The sequence below is a fragment of the Strigops habroptila genome, chromosome Z (assembly GCF_004027225.2).
Source record: "Strigops habroptila isolate Jane chromosome Z, bStrHab1.2.pri, whole genome shotgun sequence".
Taxonomy (NCBI): Eukaryota; Metazoa; Chordata; class Aves; order Psittaciformes; family Psittacidae; genus Strigops; species Strigops habroptila.
This window is the reverse complement of record NC_044302.2, coordinates 34,880,929-34,903,420: the sequence shown is the minus strand read 5'-3', so window position 1 is coordinate 34,903,420 and position 22,492 is coordinate 34,880,929. Positions and strand designations below refer to the sequence as shown.

Below are 22,492 nucleotides of genomic sequence, written 5' to 3'. Positions count from 1 at the left end.
TGGAAGAGTTCACAAGAGGGAACAATAGTATTTTATTAAGAAAAGAAATTTTAAATTAAAAAACTAGGTACCTCAGTCCTACTTATGAACCAGTGCCATAAATTTGCTTCTTTGCCAACTCCTTCTTTAGCCAGGCACCAAGTCTTGCAAATAACAGCGCTGTGCCAACACACAGTGTGCTTAGTAACACTGTGTAAGAGTGCAGGTACACAAAAACCTGTCTTTCTACTTGTTGTTGGGTGTTTAAACAGAGCGCATCTGCAGGGAGCATAAGGCAGCAGAAGTTCTTCCCATGGGATATTCATACTTTACATTAGTCACAAGATTGCAAAAGATATTTTAATTAAGTCATAATAATTCTGTTTTTTTACCTCAATCATAATTTTGGTACCACAGCCTTTCTATTATGAAGGGATTATGGAAATCAAAGAAACTGCATCAAAGTGTGGTGGAAATAGCAATTATTATGGAGATTGGTTTCATTCAAAGTAAAGCTTAAAGTAGCTTTAAACAGTCTGCTTTAAAATGAAACTTGTATTTAGAATGTAAGCAGTATGATTTTTTTTACATAAAGGGAACAGAGCACTAGATCATGTGAAAGAGACAGTATATAGCTTGTGTATGGCTTTAGATTGCTGCATTGCTCTTGACTGGAAGCACTTGTGAATTTCGCTTTGCTGTTGGGGTGCAGAACATGCGTGTTTGTTTTTCAGTGTCTAGCTGCTTAACACAACCCTGATTTGGTGAGAAACACATGGTGTAATGCGACATGGTCAAAACCGAAGTGCTACAGCCCTGAAGTTCCCAGGCTGTTTCCCATGTCCTTTCCCTTCTGCCCAATAGGTTACTCCTTCTTTCCGTATCTTATTATATACAAAAGGTGAACAAAAATGACAACCAAACTGTGAGGATCACACAGACATTAACTCCAGAAACTGGGGAAAAAAAAATTAAAAAAATTCAGATAAATCTTTTTTTGTGAAATACAGTATTGAGAATTGCAGCTATTCCTAGGAGCAATGTTTCTAGAGTTCAGCCTTCACTTGATTACAGAAGCAAGTGAGTAAACACAACCAGTAAATACCAAATAAAATGAGACAGCTTGGTACAAATATTTTACATTTATTGGAAGAGTACAGTAAAAAGGGGGCTGCAGACTCATTAGTGGTAACTGGTCCATAGGAGAAGACACAGGACTATTCAAAAAAGGTCTGCAGTTTACAAGAATATTGAAATTTTGTTTTAACAGCCTAGGAAAATAAAAAAGTTAGATTGGGTTCAAAAATGTAACTTTAATAAAAATTGGCAAATAAATAAAGTTAAAATGCAGATCTATTTAAAATTATAAAGGACAGATAACTGGCAACTGTATTATATAGTTATTTCAGACTTGCTTAAAAGTCAGATAAATGCACAACTGTTGTTTCCCTTTTATCTTTTTTACATGTGTACTTTTGGGAAGAAGCACCCATTTCCAGTGTTATGTTTTATCAATCTGTTTCACAAATATATTATTTTTAAACAACAAAGAGTATAAAAGGTGCTTTACCTGACAAACTTGCTGGTGCATACTTTGGCACAAAATCAAATAGAAATCTAAACACATTTGCAAATGGTATCTGTGCTCCACTCAAGGTTACTGGTGTCAAAAGTCTTGTGTGCGCTAGCAGGTCAGTGACCAACCTTCCTTCCATTCCCAACACCTCTCCTCCATCTCCAGCTGCCTATGGTACAAAGGAAAAGTAACACTTGCAACTGAAACAAGCAGCAGTCCCACCAATCTTAGTCCAACTTCCATCTCTGGAAACCACATGAACATGCATGTAACTACACACTCCTTTAACAGAAGGGACAAGGCAGGTGTTTGTTGCTGGCTTTCAGACCTCAAGATTTTCTTTGCAGGAGTCTGCCTGCCTTTTGTGTCCTGTGTGATGAACCTGTATCATGATTTTTTTCCTATTTCATGTTTTTAGCAAAAATTAGGGGGGAAGTTGAGTGGAAAAAGAAAAAGGTAAGTGGTCAGTTACAGGTAATGATACAATTAACAGCAGAAACAGGTATGTTTCTTCTAGTATGTTTCTGTCTATTGAAGACTTGGAAGACTTTAAATCTGTGACATGACTGAGCAGGAGGTGGAAGGAAAATAATGCAGCAGCTCCCCACTGTATATTGCATTTCATGACACAGAAAAAAATGTCACAATTTCTGCTTAAAGCACTACAACTTCAGGTGATTTAAGGAATTAGCTGCACTCAGAGGTACAGCAGACTTCCAGTCTCTAGTGAATTTATTAGCGACTCGCCGTGAGCACAGGCATATTATAAAGAGAGGCCATGCAGACCTTCTCTATGGCATCCTCACTGCATCCACACTAGCTATCAGCCACCTGAACTGGCTACCTCAACACAGCAGTTCTCTGATGAACTAGAGAGGAAGGAACGTACCTTCCTGTCGAGTTCAACTCAAATAGAAAAATTACCATTGCAGAGATATCTTGACCAAGGAATACTGCTGTTCAAACTGTGTAACAGGTTTTAATTGTACCCATTACTTCAGTGATATTTAAAATGCATTAACCCATATCAAGTCAGCCATCCAGTGAAAGAACAGTTCCCTGTAGACTTTTACTGACTTAGCAATGCTTATCTTCTGAAGTTGCACTTCGTGGTGGTGGTGGGGGGTATAATCACCAGTATAAGTAAATGTTCTATGATATGCAGAAGTCAGATTTCTAAAAGCAAAATGGATGACAATAATGAAAATTAACACTATTTGTAAAGGTGTGTTAAGTAGAAGGAAGTTTACAAAGACGCTTAGTTGGAATTAAGTCACTTCTGTTAATTTTAAAGACAGTGTTTGGAACTGGTTGGGCAACATAATCATTCCTTTTCCAAGGAGCATATTTAGGGTTATATTTATTCCGTAGTAGAAGCAGGATGCTCTGTATTGTAAACTAGGCAGTTGGGAATGTTGTTTTTCTGATGTCTTTCGCAGTGTGGACAATTTACAATATATTTAGAGTTTGTAACATGATTAAAAACATGATTTGAACAATGTGCATCAACTTGATTCACAGTTACTTCTGTTTTCATACAAATACATTGCCACAGGTATCAGGGTATAACATCACTGCAATATTCTTGAGTCAAAAAAAAGAAAAAAAGCAGAGATATATTTGAACTTTTCTGTCACAAGAGTAACTTTTTTTAAGCACGTGAAAGGGCATCATCTGTGGTACACGGACACATCAGAATCAGGAAATGTTTGGGAGATGCAATAAGGGAGATTACTACAGCAGAAATCAGCTAGAACTGTAAGCTTACTGCAGCCCTTCTGAAAAGCAGAAATATTCTTTAAGAACTGAAGCGAAACATCAGAATAAAGTAGTTTATATATCATTCATCCAAGCTTTTTGGTTACTACTGCATTTAACAATTATGGAATTCTTTACATGCTGAGAAAGACTGAACTGGCTACATGCAAAGGCAGTAGTGTGAATCTTTCTTTAGTGGTGGAAACCTCTGGCATATAGTTTCAGTATGTAACCTAGAGGAATCATAGATCCATCCAATTTTTCTTTTAAAAAGCGTAATTGCCTTAAATTGAGTTTCAATGGAGAAGCATGCACTGTCTCTCTTACCAAACTCAGAAAACTTAAGTTATGTACTTATCTATAACCATTTGTAGTTCTAAAACTAGATGACAGTTCCAGATACTAGCAATTTAGGAGCACTTTTTTGCAAACTTTCTTTGCCTGTAGCAATGTGAGTCTTATGTTATCATACTGGTTTGTGAACTTATTTATATTTATCTATAAACACAAAGCCAGCTACTGCAAGTTCTATTTACAAAGCATTCAATTCTGGGAGTATAGAGAAAGAAAGAATGTATGTAGTTCATGGCTTCTCTATGTTTTCACTTTATGACCTCTGTCAATTATATTTGAGGGCTTTATTTATCCATTTTTTTGCAAATATGGCTAACAGGTTTGGATTTAGAGAAGGCACACATAATCTGAGATTTATAAATGAACTACTCTCATAGCTATAATCTGAAACAGTTGCAAAATAACAATGTATGTAGCTAGCAATATAACTAGTCCTTCATCAGACAAGAAAAAAAAACCCCAAACCAAACCATCTGAAAATCCTTACTTAAGTCCTACCTAGATGATGCCTATGAAAATTGTGTTCTAAACGAGCTAATAATGTACAATTTCCTGAAAATGAACCAACTCAGAGTTAACACCCAAGTTCTACACCTGGACATACACTCCAGTTAGAATTTTATGTTAAAGAGACAGAGAGACACAACAGGGACATAAGGGTACCTTTCAGTTACTGGTGGAGGTAGCATGCCCTTGAAGCAAAAAGTAAATATATCTCTGAACCTTCCTGTTTTCTTGATAAGTAGTAAGGCTGAAATACAGAAATTTCTTTTGCTTATTTGACAGAGAACCAAGCCCAAATTGGCTTCTAGAGACAAATCTGTGAAATTTTGGGGATTAGCTGCTGATTTAAAGACAATGTCTAGCTTCCAGCTCCTGTTCCGTTTGGTGCTTATTATAATGAACACAATGACTCTGATGATAGCTGAATGTGGAAGTTAAGGAAAATGTAGGAGCTGCCAGGCAGATCTTGCTGCACTTTTCAATGAGAGAATCTTCCCTTCTGTGGTCTAAAAGTAAAGTTGAGTGTTTGTAACACACTAATATGCAATGCTGAAAATTATGTTAGAGCGGAAACCACACGTGCATTATCAGTTTCAGGAAAGAAGATGTGGCAATACTTGAATGACTGTTCAAAATGTGACAAGTGAAAGTATTCTTCTGCTTCAGTTTGGACCTTTCAGCTTTTTAAGCTTTTTTATTTATTTTTATTTATTATTTATTTATTTAGTTATTTAACGAAAGCTATCCTGTGGGGATTCTAGTACAAGATTACAAAAAAATATTTCTTTACTTAAGTTACTCTTACAGAAGCTTGATAGGTTTCTGAGCCTGATGCAATTTTCTTGTAACTTGTTACTGATGATTGTTTAAGGACTGCTTCTTTTATGGTAAATCTGCAGAAGGAAACTAGAAGCAAGGATTTTTAACAGAGCTGATGTTCCAAACTTACCAGATTACTCTTGAAAACTCCTGGTTGTTTGGAACTTCAGAAATACTTTACCTGCCCTGTACTTTCTAATTAGTTATTAAAGTCCTGTATTCCTGAAAGTGAAGAATTGAACGAATGACTCTAAGAAGGAAAAAAATTTACCTTGCTTGGTAGTAGGGGTATTCTTCCCTCTTATTCTTCCCTCCACATATCCTGACTTGCCTAGCAAGAATGCTTCCAAAAATATCACAAGTCCTCTAGTGCTTTAGGAAAAAAAATTCATCAGTTTCTTTTAATATCAAACTCATGCTCAGTCATAGAATTGTTGCAAATCCAAGTGCACTCAGGAGAGTGGTTTTTTTCTTTAATGTCTTTGCAATGGATGCAAAAAAAGGTAACAAAATAGTTATAAGGGACAGCAAATAGATAACTTCATAGTTTTAGTGATGTGCAGTAGATTTCAGTGATGTGCTTGTAGGATTTGAGTAAGAATAATTGATGGTCAAAGAAATGGATGAAAAAGTACTTTAGTCTGAAAAATCTACTATTGCCTTAAATAGTCTTCTGTTTCTCATGAGTAAGATCTGGCTTACTTTACAAACTGCAGTTCTTACTGACAGCCTTCTGGTGATGCATGTTCCAATGACAACTTCCAATGAAAACATTAGGAAACTCTGCAGAAAGGCAGATTTTTGTTAAGAAGAAATGAAATATAACTGTAGCTGCTAAATGAAAACTAGTTCATTGGTTTCCTTAGAAACTAATGAAAATGTATGTTTCAAAGAGAACGCATTGATGGGATGCTGACTCTACAAGATCTCACTTTGCTGAACCAAGGTTTGTTTTCAGACAAGACACTTTTCGCTATCTTACTTTCCATTAAATTAAAATGCTTAGGAATCCTCATGATTTCACTGATGACTGAACTCTAAAGCTAACGTGTGCTTAATTTCCATTGAAAACAAACTAAGGATACATTTTTTTGCCCTCAAAACAATCTTTCTTAATAAATGCAATTCCTTGGAAAAAGAGGAAAATAACAGATAACCTGTTGAATTCCATGTTACTTAATACGCTGAGGCATTTCTACTTGACTCTAAACAGTATTCAGTTTCTCCCATTCAACAGCGTAAAAAAATCAGGATTTCCTTAGAGTCTCACTAGTTGGGACAGCGCCGGTGCAAGAACCTACCTGAAACACTACACTTGCAACAGTCTTAACTTTTTTATAAGTTCTCCAGGATAAACACAGTACATGAACCAAATGGCCAGTATCTGGCTAACCTATGAATTATGCAAGACTAAGTCATCAAAAGTCCACAGAAAACAGATACAGCGGTGTTGGTTATTGATTACCATGTCTTCCTTCTAAATTTCATTGTATGACAGGTTTGTTTATGAACTCCTCTGTGAGAAGTTCACAAAAGCTTAAACCCAGTATCTATAGGTATGGATTCCACCTCCTAAATTATATAATTGCAGTAATTACAAGTGAGACATGATTAACAAGTTCTGCCACAAACCACCAAATTAATGGTAAGAAAAAGTTTAAGTAACTGAAGAGACATGTACCTGTATTTAGGTTTATTCTATACCCATAAACTCATTCTGGTATTCTCCCAGAGAGTTATTATTTTTGAACTGAACTGATGCCTACTTCAGGAACAATAATGAATTTTCTTGCTGCTGTAGAAATCCCATGTTTTAAAAAGCCTTTAAACAGAAATGTGATATGAATTATAAATGCTAAGTATTTCTGAATAAAATACGAGTACAATTTTTATCTTTATGTGACAGTTAGGATGGTGACTGGTTAATTTAAGACAAATAAAATGGTATTTTATTTTACAAAAATAAAACAGTGTTTCTTTGCTGCCAAGAGGGCATATAGCAAAAAATCAGTTCATCTCTTTCACAGAAGAATATTAACTCTCTAGAGAAGTTGTGAATGCTGGCAGGGGAGACACTAATTCTTCCATTACTGATGCATACGTAAGGACCTGCGGTTGAGTGAATCTTGGATTTTTCCAAATGATTGTGGAACATTCCTTAAATCTTAGTACACTTGCATTTGCATTAGCATACTAGCAAATTAAGGCACAAACTGTGTACTACTTAAAAGCACATAAACTAAGAAGAATGTTTCCCATTGCTCTTGAAAAATATTTTTGGGCTACTTGGAAGTACAGAACTAAGTAAATATATCCAGTAAGCTTATAAGGAAGATTAAATTTATGCCACCAAGTTTTCCAAGCATATCTCCACGAGTATGTATATGCTTCCTTAGCTCCAAGAAAAAAAAAACAACCCACTTAAATGCAAGAAGCACTCACCATTCCTTATACTTGGATGCTGAGACTTCCACCTCAGCTGCAGGTGATATGCTCCAGCATGATCATTCATTGTTTTATTTGGACACTAACTCCAACATAACATACAAACTCTTCTATACTACACATATTTTGGTCACACATAGCCCTTAAACATTACCACTCAGTACTACTATAAATACACTTTAGAGAGCAAAAATATTGTGAACAATAGAAAAGTCACCTTAACAGAAATAAAAATGTAATGTAGCTACTGACTTCACTACATCTCAATCCCCATGTAACAATAAAATATACGGCTAATTAACATTCCAGATGCTGTGTTACTTACAGTCCCTGTTTCTTACTTGCATTAGCAGCAACTGGCATCCCTTGATCCAAAAAAATTTTAGTTAATTCTCACAAAAATTTTAAGCACCTTAACTCTGGAACTTAGACCAGGATACTGTAACTTGTTCCTCTTCCTTTGTAGGGCTCTAGAAAATAATTACAGCCCCAAAGAGGACACAGAGCAACAAGCTGTGCCTTTCCTCTCTCTCCTATTTAATAAGATTTTATTCCTTCTGGCAGGTGTGGGTGTTGTTTTTTTTTTTTTTTTTTTGGTGTTTCCCCCCCCCCCGGGTTTTTTTTGTGGTTTTTTTTTTTTTTTGGTTTTTTTTGTTTTGTTTGTTTGTTTTTTGTTTTTATATATATATATACACACAAAGTTTTTATTCCCGGTGGCATTTAAAACTTGCCTATCCCCAATCTTTTGAAATCCCACTGCAATGATTTAAAGAAATTAGAAGGTTAGCATTTCTACCCTGCCTTGGTAAGCCTGCCAGAGGCATACTTCTTATTTGGGTTGCTTGAACAATTTCCTTATGCCATACAGAAGTAGTATTTTCCTTTGGACACTATGCGTGGAATGAACTTTTGCTTAGCATAAACTTTCGTAGGCTTCAGCTGCATTCTGAGAATTATTATCAATTCAAGGAAAAAAAATCAATATGATAAACAAATCTAGCAATTCACATTCTTTAACTACTCTAAGATCAGTATTTGTTATTTGCTGCTATCATTAGTAAATCTCTTTCTGCTGGCCTACTGCTTTTACATATTCTTTGGAAAGCAGGTGATTTGCAGTATTTCTTAACATGTATAGTCAAGACTTGATACTGGCTTTTTTGTTTCTTAAACAAACATAGGTCATTGTAAAGGAGATATATTACTGAATTCTGATGTCTTTGAACAAAAGGCATCAAGTAAATCACATCAAAAGTCAGAAGTAGTTACTACAGTAGGGTAAGAAATGCACAAGTAACTCAATTTTCTACAAAAGAAATTTCTGGATTTCACTACTCAGTAAGCACATCTGCATCCAGAATCTAACTGACCTTCATCCTTAAAACAAAGCATCACTTTAAAATATCAGTTGCAGAAAGAAATTAAAAAATATGAAAGTTTCTAATTGAAATACATGTCAAAACTGTCTCCAGTTTTAAGGCCAACATGTATGACAGTCACCACATTAGAGTGCTGCTGGTATTGACGTACAGGACAAGGACAGCAGAGTGAGAACACAGCTTAGAGTAGAAACCTTTTGAAAAATGTCACTAACAGTTACTGGCTGTAAAACAGATAGAAGCCACAGTCTCTTAAATCTACAGTATGTGCTTTTCTATTTACGTGTAACCTAAATGACATGATTACTGTGACTGGATATATAACGTTTCGCAGTATATGTCTTTAATGTAGGTGTAGACATCATTCAAGATGGTACACATATTATAGAAAACCAGTTAATTTCAAAGTAATCATAGAAGAATATTGCAAATAATGTTGTATAAATGCATAGTGTTTGAGGGGAAAAAAATTACTTCACTGGAAAATAAAAGTCCCAGACATTAAGTTTGGCACTTGTTCATCACTATGTCACTTTCTTTTTGATTGAAGACAGCTCTTTCTGAATCTCACTGAATTTTGGCCGGTTTTCTGGTTTGTAGTCCCAGCACCTTTGCATTATTTTATGTATTTCTTCTGGACATTTTTGTGGTGCTGACATTCGGTAACCTGGTACACAAAAAATGGGCGTAAAATGTTTAGGATTGACATCTGACGCATATTGACAAATATAAAAAGAAACAAGTAAAGTTCAAGATCATTGCCTTAAAAAAGATCTTCAGGGTAACATGAAGAAAGCCTTAGAGATAGGTAAGTATTAAACTAATCAAAGCTCAGGTACCAGTGACATTTAATTTGGGCATGGCAAACTGTCAGTATGCTTCTCAACCCTAAAGGCAGCAACCTGCATAGATTTGTTTCCTGTATTTTAGGAAGTAGCTACCCTACAGGTTTTCATTGTGTTCCCTATTTTTCCCTCATTGAGGAAATCAATAATAAACATTAAGATGGGAGTAAATTTCTGAGGTTCTGAATGCTGTCTCTGCCTCAGTCTTTACCAGCAAGACTCCAGGAATCTCAGGCTCCAGAGACCAGGGACAAAGTAGGTAACTCATTCAATGGCAAGTCCCCATGGGGGATGATCAGTGGCACAAAGTCTAGCTGGAGGTCAGTAACTAGCAGTGTATCCCAAGGCTCACTACTGTGTCCAGTGCTGTTGAACATCTTCATTAATGATCTGGATGATGGGCAGAGTGCAGGTATTTATATACCTTCAGGGAAGGTGCAAAGAGGACAGAGCCAGGCTCTTTTCAGTGCTGCCCAGTGACAGGAAGAGAGGCACTGGGCACAAACTGAAACACAGGAAGTTCCTCCTGAACATCAGGAAACACTTCTCTGTGATGGTGACTGAGCACTGGCACAGGTTGCCAAGAGAGGTTATAGCATCTTCATCCATGGAGATATCCAAAAGTCATCTGGGAATAGTCCTGGGCAACTGGCTCTACGGGGCCCTGCTTGAGCAGAGAGTTGGACCAGATGACAACCAAAGGTCTCTGCAGACCTCAGCCATTCTGTTACTCTGTCATTCTATGAACTGTTTACCACATGTAGCTCTCTGAGCAAATGACAGGCAGTGGACAGTAAAGCAACCTGGCACATAGGACTCTACAGCTAAATGCAAATCCGTGACTTTCTTCATCTCTCTTTCTAATGCAAAGCATAAATGATACTGGCCTCATGCAACAGGTAAATCAAAACATTCTTCCTTTATTATATTGTGTGCAAATGCTCTAATGTGCTGGATTAATGCATCTAACTTCAAAGGAGAATAGCTGGACTGTTGACACTTACAGGCAATATAACACAAAACTATTTAAAAATCTTTTCCTTCACCCAAAGTCTCCCCTACAAACTAGTTCTTCAAAACAGTGACAGCAGCAACTACTTTTTGTCCTTAAAGTGAAATGATTCTATATAGTTATTTTGAACTGAAATTATCCTGGTTTAAAGCGAGCATTCAAGTGACTAAATTCACTTAAGGCTCCTACTACTGATTGAATAACTGAGATAGATAAGATCAGGAAGAGAATCTGGAGTGTCTTAGCTGACAGTCCTAACAGCAGAGCTATTATATACTGAAAACCAAGACAACAGGATGATAGGAGAAATGAAAATTCTATTAGGAAAAAAAAAAGGTAAAAAGAATTGCTGATGAGCCAACAGGACTGTTTTCCCCACAGTATAAATAGCTGAAAAAGCATAAACATACTTCTAAATCTTTATGTATTTTATCCATTTTAAGAGATTGTTATGCGCAGTGGATTAAAACAGAATCTCAGTACTTAGGTAGTAAGACTTGTTTTTACAAACACTCCTTTGCTCTGGCAAATACTAGATTTTTGGTTTGGCCTTTGAAGGAGAAACCTTGATGGTCACCTACAGTGTTTATAACAATCAGGGTTAATCTGTATAAATCAGCAATCTAGATGCTTGGGGTTTTTTTTTAATAATTTATCATTTTTCCTAGCTTAGAACCTGTTTATGAACTACAAAGTAGTACTATGTAGAGGAGGAAAAGTTATGAAAAGTCACTAAAGATGATGAAAATAAATCAAAGCTTGGGAATTCTACTCAAAATTATTTGGTATTTTCAATGAAAGCCTTTTGATTATTTTGTAAAGGAGAAATGTGGCTTTCAATGCTCAACTAGCTTACCATTTTCTACCATAATTGCTAAATCTTTGTCTGAAATGCTTTACTAGAGAAGATGGAATGATACAGACTTTTTCTTCTGGCGGTTTAGAATATTTATACCTGCATTAGCATAATCTCAAATAATTCATTTTGGTCAAGCCTCTCCTTTGCACAGCAATAAATCCTTCCTCACTGTTGCACCTTCTAGTTCTGCCACAATGAAAGTCAATATGCTGTAAGTTTTCTGTCATTTAAGTCACTGGTCAGTATATTCCTTTTTTCAAGAAGCCTATATATCACACTAATCCTCCCAGCAAGCAACTAAAAAGATAATATTTTTGCCAAATTTGCCAGATAACTCATATCTTACTTCTTTGGTCTTTTATACTGTATGTGCTATATCCTTATGGTTCTATGGAGCATTCTTTCACTCCCTACAAATAACTACCTTTCTCGACTTGTTCTCGTGCTTGCTGGTTGGTCATTCCAGGGTACGGACATACTCCTAAACTGAAGGTCTCCCACAAAAGGATTCCAAAGCTCCACACATCACTCTCAGACGTATATCTCCCTAAGAAAAGGAGAGAAAACCCTCAGCTTAATGTACAGAGAAACAAATGTTTCAGAAAACTATGGCTCTAAATTTTCTGTAAAGGTCACACTGGCATGTTACAGGTTACATGTTACATGACAAAGTTACAGGTTACATTGGCAAGCTTTAAGCAGAACAAAGCTGACGCTACTAGTAATACATTCTGCAGATATCAGTATCCTATATTTCAAATTAGAAACAGATAAGGTCGATACCGAGGCATAATAAAAGCTAACTTAAAGTTTTACTGTTTGACAGACTTTACCATGTCAGTTATTTTTCAAGCAAGTTAAGAATTTCTTTCCTTCTTCGTGCACAAAAATATTATTTTCCTTTTAATAAACCTCAGTTCCTCCTCCCCCCACTTTCAATTCAAAAGACATTTTTTAAAAAATTACCTTTCCCAGTTCCCTAATAAAGCATTGCAATGAGTATTCTGAGATGAGCTACAATCAGCAGTTTGTAACTGCAAAGAGGGCCTGGTTTTCACGCTTTGAGAAACTGTTCTCTGAATATTATAGTTGCCTCAACTTGTTTAATTTTTACCCTGAAGAACCGATGCACCCAATCAGTTACAGAAAATAAATAAATCTGGTCTGCTGGTTCCATTATCTTCAACTATGCTTCAGAAATAGTAAATTAGGTAATTGACAGATAACTGAATTCCAAACCTCTTAGTGGAATGAAAGCTTTCTATCACAGAGGAAAAGAGATCTTGGAGGAGCTATTTCTATTGTCCCTTATGGAGTCACATTAAGAAGGATGGATTCACATCAGAAAGCTAAGGCTTCTAACCCTGTGCAGCAGGATGTGTGAAATTGTTACCTTAAAAATCCATATCCAACAATATTTCAACATTTTTCATGAACGTTTTTCTTTTTTCCATACTATTACATTGTATATATGTGTCTTTATTCTTTAAATATTTATGAATGTTAATTCATAAATTTATGAATTAACATAAATTTATGAATGTATTGTTTCTTCATCTCTTTCCATTAGATAAACCAAACTAAGCCACTTCTGACTGGAAGAAAGGAAAATACATGTAAATTATAGTGACAGTTGGTGATACAACAACTGTTCTGACGTCAGAAAGTTCAGTTTACTGTCAAACTAAGTATCACTTCCAGCTGCACAACATTAGCTTGTGTGCCTTCTAGATGGTAATTATAGACATTCACTATGCTTTTTGTAGTAAGATTATTTTTTTGTCTATGTATCAACTCTCTTCAGAGTTTGGCATCCAGTAATTCAACACTTTTCATTGAAATAATTTAGTAGATACAAGATAGGTGATTAGGGTTCTTTAAAGAGAGCGCAAGTTCTGCAGAGTTAATTATCTCTTTCACTATGACATTATCTGGGAGAAAAAACAGGCCTGTCCATTCACAATAAAAAAAACCAACCAAACTCTTCCACACAATAATTTATTAACACGGCAAACAACTCAAAATGTTGTACTGGAAAAACATACATATTAAATGTGGGTCTTATTTTTGAGAGAATAGGAAGCAAAAATACATGGCCTAAATATGTAATTTTATTAGGAGCTTTTCAAGTATTTTTTCCACTTGCTGGAAGTGATAGAAATCACATAGCTCCAAGCAAAAATAACAGTATGGAACAGCACCTACTGAACCAAAGGTTCAATCTCACAGAAGCTCTAGTAGCATCAGAATTTTGATTATGACTTCAGACACAACTCCCTAACTGTTCCATTTGCCCTAATTTGGCAATTCTAGATGTCACAGCTTATGGGGTTGTTTTGTTGTTTTTTTTTTTTTTTTTATTTAAAATTTTTCTGTGACTACTATTACCTTTCTATGACATTTGAAAGTTGAACATTGGACTGCTGAACACACTATCAAATGTTTGAGAGAGCTGATTTTCCAAACGCCATGGAAAATCACTCAAAGCTGCTTGAGTATTTATGCATTTTAGGAAACACAAAATAAGTAGATGTTAATCAACTATCCTCTCTTCTCCTGTACTATGAAAATAAAAGACTCAAAAGTACAAAGTGAAGGTATTGTCACAAGAGCCTGTTTCCTGTTTAATGTAGTACACTGGACTGCATATGGCTACGAAAGATGGGTTTCCATTATATATCAAATAAACTGTATGCATTTCTGAAATAACAAAAGTAAAATTCAAAACACTTTCTACATTGGAACAAATACCCAAAATAGAAAAAGTGTGCTCCCCAGTGAATGCTAGCAACACTAACACCTCTTAGAATAATTGATAATGCATGATCATTACTGTTACTAATTTATTATTAGCCTTCCAAACGGAAGATCTGGTTTACTGTGTCACGACATTAACTCCTGCAAAAGCACTACTGAGAAGAAGCATTTTGTTTTCCATCATAAGTCATAACTTACAATTTCCAATGCATAATTTTTTAGAAAAAAAAAGCTTTGAGACGGCAGAAATATTTATAGACACTTCAAATGAAGAATTTGAAACATATTTTTTGTAAGTACTCAACTGAAAAACTGGTTGAGAGAACTACATAGAAAACATGGCATTGCTCATTTAATACGCTGCTTCTTCAGAGCCCACTTTACTTACAACTTTATTTTCTAGTTTCATATAAGCTAAAAAGCAAAATATAGCAGCCTCAGTTAAAAAAGCTGCAGTTAAAAAAAAAGTATAAGTCGGTGACTGTACTTTTCTCTAATGCAATGTTTTATCTAAGAGTGTTCGGGTATGTTAAAATTTCCTACTGTTTTCAAAGAGGTGCTAGAACAATCACTGCCATAAATAAACAGAACTTGCCATTCATTTTGCCACAATCATGATTTAGATGACTAACTAGGTAGTCTACTAGAATGAGTCAGTAACATAACCTAAAGCATTATTTTATTGCTGCATAATAGTAATTCTGACGTTGTTGCCTTATTCTTTTTGAAGGCAAACCAGTATTTTATACATAACTTAAATAAGATTGAAATATTAAAATAATTTTAAATATTATCGATTTGAACTGGGCACTAGGAATATATATATATATACACTCAAATATTGCCCATGGAGTAGTCCTGGTGCTTCTTATGCTACTGTTGAATTTTTTTTATTTTTTTATTTTTTTTTTCCCCCCAAGAAGACACGGGTATGTTCTTACCGTAGTTGAGAGCTTCTGGAGCAGTCCACTTGATAGGAATCTGCTTTAGGCCTGATGATGAGTACACACCATCATCCTCTTGCCGGGACATTCCAAAATCGCTTATTTTCAAAATGTTGCTTTCACCTACCAAGCAGTTCCTTGCAGCTAGGTCTCTAAGTTAGAACAAAAAATAAACACCCATATTTTTACACATTTGAAACCATTTGAAGCCATTTTAAATGGATGAGCACCTCAGCAAAGATGGTGGTGCCTCTCACAAAACATTTCAGAAAAGGCAAAAAACCCTACACGGCAGCTGCGGAAAAGAGGAATGATGGAGGGGAAGAAAAAGGGTGAGAAATAATCTCATAAACACCAAGGTTGGTGAGAACTGGGGGGAAGAGTTGATCCACAAGCATTTTTGTCTTAACTTCGTCCCCTGTCTTGTTAAGGAAGGGGACTGACAGAGTGTCTGGGTGGGTTTGTGGCAACCAGCCAAGGTCAACTCACCACAACTGCCCTCTGAGGTCACAAAGATAAACCTGCAGATTAACAAATCAGATATTATGCAGATTTGGAAAAGCACCCTGAAATTATGTTCCCATAATTACAAAAGACATTGAGAAAACAGAACTGGCTCCATCTTCTCTCTACCCACCTTATCCCAGCATTAGTTTCCTACTGTGGCTATTCTACAGTGTATATTTGGAAACATAATACATGCTAATAATATATTATTAACATACTATATTACATTTCATTGTTTCATAATGTATTAAAATTCTACATCATAAAATATATATTATTATTCCCATCTTAATCTAATAAAATACACAAAATTTTTGAAGAAAAACAAGCAACAGAATTAAATCTGTAACATTAGTAATATCTTGGGCAAAGTATTGTTAAACTAAATTCACAATGTTTGTTTTCAGCTTAAAAAGCTAATATGCTCACAAATGGCTTGTCTTACATGAATATTCTAGAATAACTACATTAGCTTTAATGTTTTGTAGCGGTGCTATAGCATAGTTCTGAAGTGAATTCCCTGGGCACTTAATGCATGTTCATTGGTTTTGAAGAATGATTATGGTGCATACAGACTAGATTACTCTTGGAAGCAACTACTGTAAAACCCTGCCCACAGGGTGCACCAGATTTTTTTTCTGCAGCTTATGCAGAAGAAAGGTCTGAAGCAATGACAAATAGCTTCAAACGCTATGCATGGTGAGGACATTCATGACAAAGGACTGAACTATATTTAGTCTAAAGTAAAAGTCTTGACCCATATTTACGGATGTTAAAACTGGTATATCTACACCTACTATGATCAACTGACCCATACTGATCCTGCACTACATTATTTGGTATGTAGACAGAGCCTGTGTTTGAGTGTAAATACTGTAACTTGATTTGAGAATTTTAACATATGTGACTCACACGACTTTTCTGCCACTAAGAACATTTATGGTTCTTGACGTTGATGCTACAGGGATTTAAATGCAGTTATTCTTGCAGTTAGAGAAGATGGACCACTTAAACACAAGACTGAAGTCACAGGCTCCAGCTGAAGATACGCACAAATGTATAAACCAGCTCAATATGCACTGTATTACATAGTTTGATGTTCCCATGCGATATTGTTTGTTGGTGAAAGTGGGAGAAACAAAATCAAATTGTTAGTCCTTCTATTCAAGTCTGTAAAAAGTAATACCATGAAACTTCAAGAATTTTTCACTTCGGTTCCAATGATACTTCAGTCAATAGGTTTTTTTATTGTCTTACTCAGTATAGTCTAGATTTTGTGACAGACGCACATAAGGAGTGGAAAAAGCAATGAGGTCATATCTCAAAGAAAACTTACAGAGTTAATTAAAACCATGGATATCTTCCTACCTGAGCCTGACCTAGCATTTAAACATGTTGTGAGTCAGATTAAGATAATGCTATATACTCAACTGTCTTGGGTTTATTCCTCTTATGTAAGTCTGATTATTAGGGAAAATATACCGTAAATAGTACACAGTGCTTGCAAACAAAGATCACACTCAGTTCATACAATTTTTGTCTGTTTTGCATGCGACATTTTTCTTTTGCTTTCAGAGTCATTTAGAGGAAGTGGTTTTCATCATTGCTGAAAATTTACAAAACCACTTGCATGACAATCAAACTGGGATTTCAGAAAGTTGGTAGAGATTTTGATACTATGTTCAGGATACATGTAAATTACCAGTAGATCTTCTGAAAGACCACAGATACACAAAGTCTTTGCTTCATGAAACAGTGGTTTTCAAGCTGTCTATTAGCTGGCAGTGGGTCACACAATGACACTACTCAAGCCGCCATGCTGCACGCAAGTGCCAAGGGAGGAATCATGGCCTAACGGTTAGCTAATGGCCCACAGCTTGTGCGGGTGGACACAACTGTCAAGTCCACCATCAATTTTTTCATGCTAATTGCTTCTCTCTTTTTGTCTTAGCTTGTATTAAACAGAGAAGCGTTTTCATTGCCACCTCCCACAGGATACCAGTAAAATTTATGAAATAGTGTGCATCAAGCTAGTAACATAAGATAGAAAAGAATGCATTATGCTAAAACTTAACTTACTAGTAAAGCTACAAATAGCAAAGTACATGTACTACTGCTGGATATGAGTCTCACAGTATTAACACCTTTTTCTCCCTTTAGCTAATATTCTCACATTTTTGAAGTTGCAATACTATGTATTACTTTCAGTACATCATCTGTGTTAATAAAGCCATTTGAGCACTTAATACATTTACTTCTGACTTTAGCAAATTTGCTTTTTTCCTCTCATGTGTAAGGTAGGCTCTTTCTCTCACTTACAAAACACTTTAGATGTGAATTTCTCTTTCCCTTTTCCCTTCACTTTAGTCATAGTCTTTTAAAAGGATTTGTGTAATCCCCCTCTCTGGTACTTAGTTTTCTTTTCACAGTTCTTGTGAGGAATTAGTTCTTGGACAACACAGAAACCACCCATGTTTAGCAGATCCAGTGATACTTAAAATCTTGCTAAATCCCACCAAAAGTTACCTAGCACTTTTAATAACTTGCTATTCAGTGGAGTGAAACAGTATGAGTACAATTTCATTCTCAGTGCTCCATCACCAGTCACTTCAGATTCTGCACTTCATACACTGTAGATGTGTTTTTCGGGTTCTTTTTTTCTCAGTTCTCTTACTTGTAATTTATTTACAATGTTTATTTGATTAACATTTTTTATTTCATTCCCCAGGCTAATAAATGTCCTGAAAGCTAGAGTATCTTGTTAGCATTTCTGCTGCCATTTTTACATGTTTCATATCCTCAGTGACTTGTTGCTGAATTTTCCAGATTTCCTTATGTATATTTGCATGCTTAAAAGTATTTTTGAAAACATTGTTACACTGAAGGCTACAGCTACATCAAGCTTTTAATTTTCATTTATTTATTTATTTTTATTCTGAGGGTTTGGTTAAGGTTTTTCAAACAATTTTTTCACTGTTTTTCCTCATGTGTGAAAACCTCATTTAAAAGGATGTTCATATTTTTCAGTCTAAATACAAAGGAAAACTACAAAAAATATAATGCATTTTGATCACTGTGATTTATTACAGAATTTATAATCAGAATCTGAAAAAAAGGCATGAAAAAGTATTACTTCCATTGCTTTAAATTAATAACCAACAGATTTAATTTCTTCCAGTTTCCAGGATACTAGTTAATTTCAATTTGCTACAAACAAAAGGAAAGGTCTCTAGTATAACAGTGTTAAGTGGCTTATAAAAAAGCCATTACATCTTAACCTTCCACACGAAATATACACAAAAGAGTATTATTCAGGTATGTATGATAGATGACATGAGCGAGGGAAAACAAGAAAATGTAAAAATGATGGCCTGATGACCGAAAACAGCTATGAGGAGTCAATATTACAGATAACATCAGTATTAAATACTTGTAGCAAATCATGACACTTTGTAGACAGCCTTTTAAAAAACAGAAACAAAACCCCAAGGTTAACTATGCTCTACTTGTCTTCTTTTCTCTAAGCCCCAAGTATGTCCTATTTGTTTTCTTTTCTTCCTCCTTAATGTTCCTAAAACCAACATCCTGAAGAAGTACAGATACAATTGCACGGAATTAGGTGCTCTCTGCTTGGGGCATTGGTTTTTGTTCTCATACAGCATTTGCTACATGCTGCAGTAATTCCATGAAACCAGTGTGTATCTTTAACATAGAAAATGAGAAAAAAATTTCCTATTTCACATTTTGAAAGCTGAAACTTAAAAAAATGGGGCACAAATTACACTAGGCTGCTACAGAACAAGTACATTGTAAAAGAAAAGCTGACTCTCACTATTTAATACCAAGATTATGTAAATTCCTAGTGCTGTTAGAAATAAACACCTTCTTCCCAACTACTCAGGAATAAAAATTAATATGTAAACTGGAAATTTCAGCCTTCCAATACCTAAAGAGGCCTACAAGAAATCTGGAGAGGGGATTTTGACAAGGGCCTCTAGGGACAGGACAAGGGGGAATGACAGAGGGGAGACTGAGATTAGACATTACGAAGTTCTTCCCTGTGAGGGTGATGAGGCACTGGCACAGGTTGCCCAGAGAAGTGGCTGCCCCATCCCTGGCAGTGTTCAAGGTTAGGTTGGACGGGGCTTGGAGCAACCTGGTCTAGTGGAAGGTGTCCCTGATTGTGGCAGGGGGTTGGAACTGGATGAGCATTAAGGTCCTTTCCAACCCAAGTCATTCTATGATTCTATGATTGCATGAAATTTCATTTTTAAGCACTGGTGTGCAGTCCCTATAGACACAAACAGGATATTGACTAGGAATCACTAATATGGACAGAATACACTGAAACTTCAAGAGCTAGCTCATGAGACTTTTGCTAGAAATCCAACAGCCAGTTAAAAGAGGAAGTAGAAGCTGGAAGTTATTATGCCTGGATTCATGTCTGTTAGTAGACAGAAACCTCATAAACTTTTCACTAAGGATACTCTTATTCCCCCTTTCCACTTCCTTCTGCCACCCCAAAAGAACTACACAGCAACTAATATCTCATGTTTCAATGGAATTCCATCAATTAAAGCAAATCAAAACAAGAGAGTAAACTCCTCATTACTAAACCAGCAGGACAGACTGCCTCACTGAACTCGTTAGCCATTTTATATCCCCTCCCTGGACCATGCAATTACAACACTCCTAGGTAACAAAAGCCAGTGATTAGTTCGCAAACAGTTAGGATCAGTTTATCTTCTCTACATATTTAATTCAATGAAAATAGTCCATTACCTGGTCAAAAAAGAAGGGGCAAGTCTACAAGTGAAACTGTTAGGTTTTTGTGGACTATAAGACACTAACTATCCTTCAAACACCTGAGGTAATTTCCAGTGGTGTCCAAATCAAAACACGCCTATTTCAGAACTCTCTTGATATGTATATGCTGCTGTATGTGGAGAACACAGCAAATAGCACTTGCCTAGTAAACAGACTGGAAAAATCCTAAGAGGGTCAGAGCACATCCTTCCATGCATTGTGTTATCTTCCCTCTTTACACTTTGTTTTACTTATTTCTTCATATTATTTTAGCTACCACATTACAAATACTAATGGAGCAATATTAACTACAATGCTAGTAATGTCTCTCAGTTCCTCATACAATGCAACTCCATCTTCACAGATGAAAAGTGTTAGGAAACTGAGAAAATCTAAGTTAGATGCAGTAGGGATTTCTCAATAATGTCAGGTGTTCTGCCTGCTATCTGTAGTTTTGCATATTGCTCAGTTCTTCTGAACTGTAAAATGAGTAATTTTTCCCACCTCAAAGCATTAGTGATATGCAATTACTCCCTCTGGAGCACTTTGCAATTTTCACATGAAGGACTTAAAAATTTTGCAAAAAGCACTAGAAAAAAATGTAACAAAGCAAGTCCCAAATCGTTGTATTCAGTGGCTGAACATAAGCACAAAAGCTACCTTCTAGCTAAAAATGCATTTTTTTCCATGGAACCTTTAGTTCCTCCACCTCTAAGAGTAAAATGCATCCTCATTCCAGAAATAGTCTGTATTGCACTGCTCACTCTCATTATCATGATAGTCAGTGCTACCATTAAAAATGCTTTATAGCATTGTGAAGAACATATTCCTGTGAACTAAGGTTAGGAAGATCACAATAATCAATGGGCAAACTTCCAGTAATAAAAGCAGAAGAAAGCCAGAAGAAAATATAAAAGCATAATAAGGCTTAAGCATCTAGATTACTTTAACACACTATAACATGGTTGAACTAAAAATTGGTTGGTAAGCTGGTAAGCAAAGAATATGTGCATAAATGTACAGATTTCTCCAAAATAACAAAACTATATTCAAATACAAAATATGCTCCTCAGGTACCGGGAGGAGGTGTGAAGTGTTTTTTAAAATTGTGTAAGACTAAATACACTGTTGAGGATCACAGTGTTCCTAATTCAAAATTCCAAACATCTGTGCATTACTAGTTTAATCCCCACCCTCAAAAAATGTACTTGGTAACTGTTATGTTCCTAACTTTCTCTAAGTGCTTTGCTCAACATGTGATAGACTGTGGCATGAGTCACAGTAGATGATAGAAAACTACAGCATCCCATTCAGAACTGCAGAGTCGTTCACGTGGACAAAGCATATTGCTTCACCTGTGCAGACTGCACAGCTTGGTAAGGAAACCAATGCTTGCAGTTAACTTCACCCTCAGTCCTACCCCACAAACCTTCATGCTATTTGCATTCCTATGGCTACATTTTTTGAACAAGTGAAAGCTGTCCTGCACTGTACAAATTTAACAAGAAGAAACTTCTGAATAAACTGCTGTACAGAAAAATATACTCACATTTTTTGTGCCACAGTTCATTACCATATATGCCTTCACACACACATACTTGAAAATAAAGTAAGATTAAATGTTTACTTATTGTACAGTCATTTCTGATGAAAACGATAGTATGAGAATCAGAGGATTATATTCATTTTTATAGTCTGCAAAATGGTCAGTCACTAATGAACGAACACACAATCACAGTAAGGTATACCTTGAGGTAGGTACAAATATTCGGCATAAGTTAGATATACTATTTATTTTTGTAGAGGTGTAGCAGTACTGACTGTGGGACTTCGAACAGAATACTTTCCCCAGTATGTTAATGTTTCAGAGTGAAACTTCCTGTTTTACTTCTTGACCATGACACAGATCACTCATACCTCAAAGGTATGTGTATTTGGTATTTGGAAG

General features: G+C 35.7%; 1 protein-coding gene across 4 annotated transcripts in view; it reads right to left on the bottom strand.

The window, feature by feature from the left end:
- Positions 1 to 1,102: 1,102 nt before the first annotated feature.
- FER (FER tyrosine kinase) overlaps positions 1,103 to 22,492 on the bottom strand; it is a 166,503-nt gene continuing 145,113 nt past the window's right edge. For 2 of the 4 annotated variants that reach the window (XM_030511505.1, XM_030511510.1), the window contains 3 exons: positions 15,229 to 15,383; positions 11,955 to 12,077; positions 1,103 to 9,481 (listed from right to left, as the gene is read on the bottom strand). In XM_030511505.1, coding sequence (XP_030367365.1) covers positions 9,339 to 9,481; positions 11,955 to 12,077; positions 15,229 to 15,383 — 421 coding nt within the window. In that variant the 3' untranslated portion in view covers positions 1,103 to 9,338. Of the gene's footprint in view, positions 9,482 to 11,954; positions 12,078 to 15,228; positions 15,384 to 22,492 lie in introns of those variants that run through there. The other 2 variants (XM_030511506.1, XM_030511513.1) reach the window with 2 other exon arrangements.